At 46.7% G+C, this 7,980-nt stretch overlaps 1 protein-coding gene across 3 annotated transcripts; it reads right to left on the reverse strand.

Moving 5' to 3' along the window:
• Nucleotides 1-431: 431 nt before the first annotated feature.
• Nucleotides 432-6,120, reverse strand: DOK2 (docking protein 2). Of its 3 annotated transcripts, XM_051975663.1 has the most exons (6): nt 5,789-6,114; nt 4,601-4,882; nt 4,207-4,315; nt 2,811-2,998; nt 1,098-1,575; nt 432-836 (listed from the first exon to the last, which is right to left on the reverse strand). In XM_051975663.1, exons 1-6 carry the CDS (start codon nt 5,849-5,851, stop codon nt 763-765), a joined length of 1,194 nt encoding a protein of 397 aa, XP_051831623.1. In that variant the 5' UTR covers nt 5,852-6,114; the 3' UTR covers nt 432-762. The 3 variants fall into 3 exon arrangements, with proteins under 3 accessions (XP_051831623.1, XP_051831622.1, XP_051831621.1); XM_051975662.1 differs by having other exon boundaries at nt 432-1,575; nt 2,811-2,995; nt 5,789-6,120; XM_051975661.1 differs by having other exon boundaries at nt 432-1,575; nt 5,789-6,120.
• Nucleotides 6,121-7,980: the final 1,860 nt, after the last annotated feature.

The following is a 7,980-nucleotide window of genomic DNA, read 5'->3' on the forward strand; positions in this document are numbered from 1 at the left end:
TGCACTACACAACATTTTGCCTAGAAATAACTCTGATGTTTGCAGATGACCAGAGCACTTAGACTCTTCTGTTGTTTCAATTCTGTGGCCTTCTGGAGCCTCAGGATACTGAGTCATTCACGGAAGACTCAAGAATTCATACTGATGAACTGATTTAGAGGTAGAAGGGACATGAGAAGCTATCTAATCTAACCACCTCATTTTACACTGGAGGACACTGAGGAGTTTAAATGATATAACTGGGGTCACATAGACAGTAAGAGACATCAGGAGTAGGAATGGAATTGGGCCCTCGGATGCCAAGGTCAGAAGAGCACTTACCATGCTTCCTTTCCTAGGGAGCACTTTGATGGAACTCTCAGCAGCAAATACTTTCCTTGGCAGAACTATACCTCTTACCTTCCCCACAGTACTCATGCCACACATAGACATTTCAGAGACAGGTTTTATTACTAGAGAAATGTCCAAGAATCACAGAAAAATGTAGCCATCTTCCTCTTTACCAAGGAAGGGGCTGACCATGAGACTCCTACAATGCAGGAGGATCCCCCCCCCCACTTGCAGGAAGTGGGTACAAACTAAGAGATAAGGGAAGGAAGAAAAACCCTGTTTTAGGGTGACAGTTCCTGGGGGAGGGGAGGAAAGAGGAAGAGGAGGAGGAGGAGGAGGAGAAGGAGGAGAGTAACTGGGTGTGGCTCTTTCCATGGTACCCTTCTTGCTTCAGGATGTTGAGTCATCCTGAAAATGCTGGATGCTCGGAGCCTAAAGAGGAATTTTCTGTTCTCCTAGGGTGGGAGGGGGGTCTTTCTGCATCCAGGAGGGGCCACAAGAGAAGACTGGAAGAGAAAGAACCAATTGGACTCCTTCTTCCCCTTTCCCACCCCTCAGTTACTGCTGCCGACCCATGAGCATCCTGAGGGCCGTACTCACTGGGTTCTCTGTCTGCTATTACTTTGGGTTCCTTTTAAGGATCACATTGTCGTACTCAGCTCCCTCAGACCATCCAGACAGGGCAGCCCCCAAAAAGTCACTCAGACCAGCCTGATAGGGCCGTGAGGGACCATCATCGGCCATGGCCTGTGTCCTCCAAGCCTCACCCTGGGGTTCCTGGGGGCTGTCATAGAGGGAGAGGGCAGCCACTCCTTCAGGTTCATCGTAGATGTGATCGGGGTGATGTGACAATCGCTCCTCGATGCAGTCATAGAGTGGGTCCCCCGAGGAACAAGATGGGGGAGCCAGTGCTTCTCTGGAGCTTTTCCCGAGCAGGGCCCTGGCCACGGAATCAAAGGGAACAGCGTACTCCCCTTCTGGGGCTCTGGGATAACGGGAGGAAGATGGAATGGTTGGGGATGGTGGGGGGATAGAGTCATGAGGCCGGGAATATGGGCTTTCAAGTAGTGGTAAGGACGATACAGCTAAAGTGGGTTGAGCAGAGGTTCCAAAAGAGGCAGAGTTCTTCTGGGCAGAAATAGCATCCTCAAGAGCCAGAAAGATCTCATTGCCCTTACGGGTTTCAAATTCAAAGTTCCCTTCTCCTGAGGCACAGCGCCGGCCTGCCTCAAAGGAAAACGTGACCTAGAGGTTGAGGTGGGAGTAAGAGCATAGTTAGTTATTGGTTTGCCTCTCCAATCTGCCATTTCTCATCTCCCTATAAGATCTGATCTCCTTTTGTTTTGCATGCCCAGAGCAGTTACTAAGGTAAATTGGAGGATGAGGCATTTTTTCCAGCTTAGGGTAGAAATTTAGAGTAATATAGAAACAACAGGGTTTAGGTCAGTGGTTCTCAAAGTATGGTCTAGAGAATCCTGGGGATCTCTGAAACCCTTTTAGAGGGTCTACAAATTCAAAAGTAGTTTTTATTTCCAACATGGTAAATGTCTATAAATATAATCCAGATAAGCAAAAACTCTTTGGAGAGATCTTCAATAATTTTTAATAGGGTAAAGATACTGAAAACAAAAGCTTGAGAACCACTAGTTTAGGTGGTTCAATGGATAGAGCACCAGCCCAGAAGTCAGGAGGACCTGAGTTCAAATTTGACCTCAGACACTTAGCACGTCCTGGCTGTGTGACCCTGGGCAAGTCACTTAACCCTAATTGCCTCAGCAAAGAAAAAAAAAAAAAAAAAGAATAAAATAGCTCATTAAAAAAAAAAAAAAAAAAAAGGCTGCCGGATGGACCAGGATGAGTTTCTGCCCTCATCCCCGTTGCAACCTTGCTTAGAATAGTCTCATACATGCGTCTGAGGTGTGTCTGCTTTCCCCACACCAGGCAGTGTCCTGGTTTCATCCTTAACTGAGGATGCTATTTGTCCCAAGTGGTTTGTAGTGGTTGGCCCAAAACAAAAATGACTACTTATAGTTCTGCCCATGCCCCCAGCATGTATACTCTCTTCCCTGAATTCCTTCTTTCCAATTTTCTCTCCCTTTACCTCCTCTACCAGTCCTAACTTTCTACCTCTCCTTCACTTTCTCTTCTTCATCTTTCTTTCCTTATTGCTTTCCCATACATCTCCCTTTTCACTTTCTCACCTGCTCTCTTGCTTATTCATTCTACTCTTCTCACTCTAATATATTTCCTGCCTCTTTTTCCTCTTCCTTCTCCAACATATGTTTTTTCCTTCTTTTTTCCTTCTCTAACATATTTTGATTTCCCTCCCATCTTTGCCCATACTTCCCATTTCTCTAATCCTCCTTTTCCTTAAATTTTCTGTAATTCTCAATCAATTCTCTTCTCCCACTTTACGTTCTTCCTCCCCAAAATTTCTCATCATGTCCCATCCCCCTTCAGAGAGAAGAGCCTTCTATTACCTTATCCCTCCCAAATCGTCGAAGGAATCTATAGGGCCAAGTATACAGTACGTTGCCTGGTTCGGGGCCGCTCCGAAGCTCTAGGGCAGTTTCTCCTGCCCGAAGTTTATAAGACCCCTGAAGTCGGCACCGCTCACTTGCTTCTGTGCGTCTCACAGTCACGACAAAATCCTTCTTCAAGGTCACTACTGAGAGTAAAGAGGCCATAGTGAAAAGGCTACCAAAAATGCTACTAATCATCCTTAGCCCCAGAGAAGAAATATGACAGGTGCAGAGGAAGTGGGAATCACGGATGTGGAAAACTACACGTAATATTAGATTCAGGTGATGTGTTGGGTTAGTTTTGCTGAATCACTTTTTAAATGTTTTTTCTCTTATTTTGCTCTGTTATAATGGATCACTCCCAAATAAGGAGATAGATATATTGAGAAATGCAGACGCTGTTTAAAAAAAAAAAAAAAAAACAGAAGAGAGGACCAAATTTCTTTTAAAATAAAGGTGTATAAAAACAAATGATATCAAAAAATGATGAAAAAAGAGGATATTGGGGATAAACTAGAGTTAGTCCTCTACTCTGAGGGACACAGAAGGTCCTTAGAGCAATGGTCTTCCCCCAACTCTCCTGAAAGAAGACTCTCTCTGAACAAGTCCACATCCCCCGGCTCTTCCAGCAGAGTCCCTCTTCTCAGCCTGACACATCCACCCCAGCAAGCATCAAGCCCAGCCACATCCACTCCAAGCTTCAAGCCCACATCCTTCCTGCAGCTGCTGCCACTGACGCTGCCAGAACCCCCAGTGGTTTAAAGCCTTCCAACTCCCATCCAGGGGGCCCAGCTGCAAGTACAGCCCTTGTCCCGAGCTCTGCTCATTCTAGGTACAAGCTGGTACCCTGGGGAAAGCCTGCCAGGGGTCTCCACCTGTCCTCTTCCGAGGGCCCTCATTTACTGGGGGAGAGAGGGTGGGTGCACTGGGGAAAGGGAAGAAGAAAGAGGGCTTGGGCTGTCATAGAGACTGCAGGGGTAACACAACCCCCCCAAATCAGGAAAAGGCAGGGTTTCAGAAGGACCCCCCACCCTCCCCGTGGCCTTCCCATAGGCTGGGACTAGCAGAGCCGGGGGAGAGGGCCTGGGCCAAGGTGGAGCGTGCACCTTGGACTGATCTTGCTTCTGGTCCCCACCCCCACCCCTCCTCTGGACCACACCCGGATGTGATGGTGAGCTAAAGATAAGTGGGGCGAAGGGGAGGGTGACTGAGAGGCCAAGCAGAGGGCCAAGCCAGAGAACCGCAGGCCGGAAGCCTGCCCCGCCCCTCCCCCAATCCTTTGACCCTTGGCCCTCACACTCAGGGAGCATTCTAGCCCTGAGAACTCCTGGGGGTCTGGCCAGCTCCCTCTCACCTGAGGGTGCACTGCTATACAGGACATTCTCTTCCATGCATGGCAAGGCATGCTGCTTTGAAGCCGCGTCTTCCTGCCCTACTGGCTCCCTCCGCTCTATTCTCTGCAACTGCAGAAAAGGGGCAAAAGTTCACCAAGAGCCACTTCAACCTGGTCCCAAACCTCCAAATAGTCACAATTTCTCTTCTCTGGGCCCATTTCTCCCCATCCAAGCTACCGGCCTCCACACTAGCTATCCCTCTAATCTCCTAGACGGTCCCCGATTTAATCCGCTACTTCCCCGGGCATCCTAGTCCCGTCTCCTCCTCCCCAGTGTTCCTGGGCGGGACACCGAAATCGCCCTTGGGGAGCTCCGAGCCCGGCGCACTCAGGACCCAACCCCGGTGCTCCTCACCGGAAAAGCCAGGTGACAAATGGCTTGGAGCCATTCGCTGCGCTCCAGAGTGGGAGCAGCCAGAAGGCAGAGGCGCTCAGTGGTCTCCAGCAAGAAGGGACTGGTGTCCTTGGGGCTGCCGGCCTCCCCGCCAGCCTCCGCTGCCCGCAAGCAGTCGCTGAGCCGGATGACTTTCCGAGCAGCCTCCCCTCGCCGGGGTTTCTCTGGGCCTTCCTGAAGCTCCAGCCGGGCTAAGGAACAGCTGGACTCTCCGTAGAGCACGGCCCAGAAACGCCGCCACTTCTAGGTCAGGGTGAGACAAAGAGGGACAGGTGATGGAGGACGCAGTTAACAGAACCACGGAAGCCCGGCCGCCGCGGTGATAGCAGGACTAAGACTAAGGGGCAATTTTTCGAAAAGAGGCAGAGGAGAAATAACCCCCCAGCAGCCACAGCCGCTACCAATGAAAGAGATGAACAGCAGGGGCTGTGAGAATCAGACACACACAGGGATCGGTGGGTTGAGGGCAAAACCAACGGAGAGGCAAAAGCCAGCTTGAGAGAAGGTGAGGAAGGCAGTCAAATGGAAAAATCTTCAGACACACACCGAAAGAGAACCCACACAGATAGATCATGGCTCAGACACAGAGAGAGATCGGAACCGAAGCAAAAAATCCGGAGCCATTCAGGCCCCAAGCTCCAAGGAAGGAAGGAGGAAGCGGAGGGAGAACCTAGAGTTGAACCCTCCAGTTCTGGGCAGACTCCCACAAAAGCATGCAGGTTCAGGGAACTTTCCTCAACTCTCCTGGACCCCTCTCTCTCTTCTTTCCTCAAAAAAGGAACTTCTGGGAATCCAGGCACCAATAGGAAAATCAAGATAGAAATTCCTCTCCAAGGTAGTGAAGAGAGATGCTATCCCTAATCCCAATCACCCCTGAGCCAGCCTGTCCCCCCACCTTCCAGCAAAATAAATGACTAAGAGGAGGAGGGATCCTTGGATTTACCCTTTTTTCTCTCCACTAAGGCAGCTGGCACTCACACCACAATAAAGGAGACAAACTGGGTCAGAAGACTTGAGAGAAGAAAGTGACCAATTCCCTGGGAACGCGACTCTAGACGCTAAGATCTGGCTGTTCACATGGGTCTGGGGCACCCAGGGAGGCCCCCTGTAGCAACCCTGCGCCCAAACCATTCCGGGACCCCTCCTTACCTTCCCAAAAGTCTGCTGCTGCTGAAAGTACAGGAAACCTTGCTTGACTATCACCTCACCCATCTCTCCACCATTGCGATTTTCTGCCTGCCGCTTACTTCTTGTATTACAATTCCTTCTTGTCTCTCCTTCTGGTTCCCCCTTTTCTCTCGAATTTGTTTCCTCTCTGGAGTCCCTGGCTCTTCACTGGTCTAACTCGATGACGACAGGCCGTGTGGTATTTTCGATGACTTGGGTTTCACACTTGAGCTTCCTGTATTCTTAGCTTAGAAAGAAAAAGTGCATGAAAGAAGATTCAGCTGTACTAAGCCCCAGCCCATACATCCTTTGGGACCCAGAGACAGATAGTAAGAGACTCAAACCTATATAGAAACCGGGAGACAGGTGTAGACTCCCTCCCATGCTGACATACATACACACAGTAACTGACTTGTAGAAACAAGGCGACCCAAAGGCCAGCAATGAAATTCAGCAGTGAAAGCAGGCTAAAAAAACACCACAAAAAACATTCCCAAATAAAACCAGAGAATGCTGGCCTAAAGGGGAACTTGGAGAACCTCTCATGACATTTTGCAGAAGAGGAACTGAAGAACTCCAATGGGAAATTGCTGGCCTGAAATAACATGAGGAGTTGAGTATCAGTCTTGGAGATACAGAAGGGGCCTTCTAAGGTCATTGAATCCAATCTATTCAATTTATCAATGAGCAAACTGAGACTCAATGGGAATTAACTTGTCCCTTGTCTGACAAGGGATACTTAAGTCAATGATAGGAATTGACTTGTCACTTCCATCACAAGGGACACTTCAGATCTGAACCCAGACAGCACACGTAGACCTTCCTGAACAAACACTATCCTTCCATATAAAGATAGTGATCAAGGGTTTTGTTTTTGTTTTTTTGATATTTAAATTATTTCCTGGACCTCTCCTATCCAAGACAGGATATGAACATGCAAAATATGTAAAATATCTGTGAATATAATAATATATGAATATTATTCATATAAAGAAATTCATATAAAATACATATGAATTGAAATCTTGGAAAGAGCTAACTGCAGATTACTTTAGAAGGAAGCAGATAAGGTGATGGGCTTTAGAAGGAGAAGGGTCTTTAGATATCCCATCCCATCCCTTCATTTTACAGAAGAGAAGATTAAAACATAAAAAAAAGATTATCTGACTTGCCTGTAAAGTAGTAAGTAATGAAGCTAGGAATCAAACCTAGGTACTGTGAATGTCAATCCAGCAAGCCTTCCTAGAATAGTTTTCTCCAATGAAGCAGAGAGAATCCTTTGAGTCTCAGGCCCTCTGCTGCAGATGGGATTTACTTGTATAAGAGGAAAACTAAACTGAGGTTTTTTTGATAGTGAAATTAGGCCATTAATCCCAAAGCAATTCCACAGAATTCCCTGTCTAGATCCTATATTGAAGGAAATTGTGAATACTGTTGTGGGTAAACTATATCTAGAAGTGGGTCAGAGTACAGAAATGTGTTGTGGATCACTTTTTTTTCCCCCTGTCCTCCTGTCTCCACTATTCCCAATTTTTAAATAACCCAAGGAGAATGGAGCTCATGTGACAAGTTTCAAGTTCTTTCCCAATTCTTAGCATGTGCCCTCAGATCAAAAATAGAAGGGTCATTGAATGATAATTATAGTAATAGCAATAATAATAGTAATGATAGTAGCTAGCATTTGTATATAATGTTTTTTTTTCCCTGTCTCCTCCCTACTCCCAATTTTTAAATAACCCAAAGAAGATGGATCTCATGTGACAAGCTTCCTGTTCTCTCAAATCAAAAAGGGAAAGGTCATTGAATGATAATTATAATAACAGCAATAATAGTAGTAATGATAGTAGCTAGAATATATATATATATATTAAGGTTTGAAAAGTGCTTTAACAATATTATCTTTTTTTTTGTCTTCAAAACAACCCTGCAAGATAGGCACTCTTTTTATGCCCATTTTTTTTCAGTTGAGTAGAGTGTGGTTTTTAAATGTGGAAATATAAACCATATGTCTTAAAATTGTCATTAGTAATTCAGTAGCTCTAAAGACAGACTGAGGTAGAGCGACTATGATGTGATTCTAAAAAGCAAAAATCTAAAAAGAGTAGTTATACAAAAGAGGAGTGAGAGGAAGAACTGACACAGAAGAATTAGACAGGGCAGGAGGGCTGGTAGTC

This window comes from Antechinus flavipes, chromosome 2 (assembly GCF_016432865.1).
Source record: "Antechinus flavipes isolate AdamAnt ecotype Samford, QLD, Australia chromosome 2, AdamAnt_v2, whole genome shotgun sequence".
In the NCBI taxonomy this organism is placed as follows: Eukaryota; Metazoa; Chordata; class Mammalia; order Dasyuromorphia; family Dasyuridae; genus Antechinus; species Antechinus flavipes.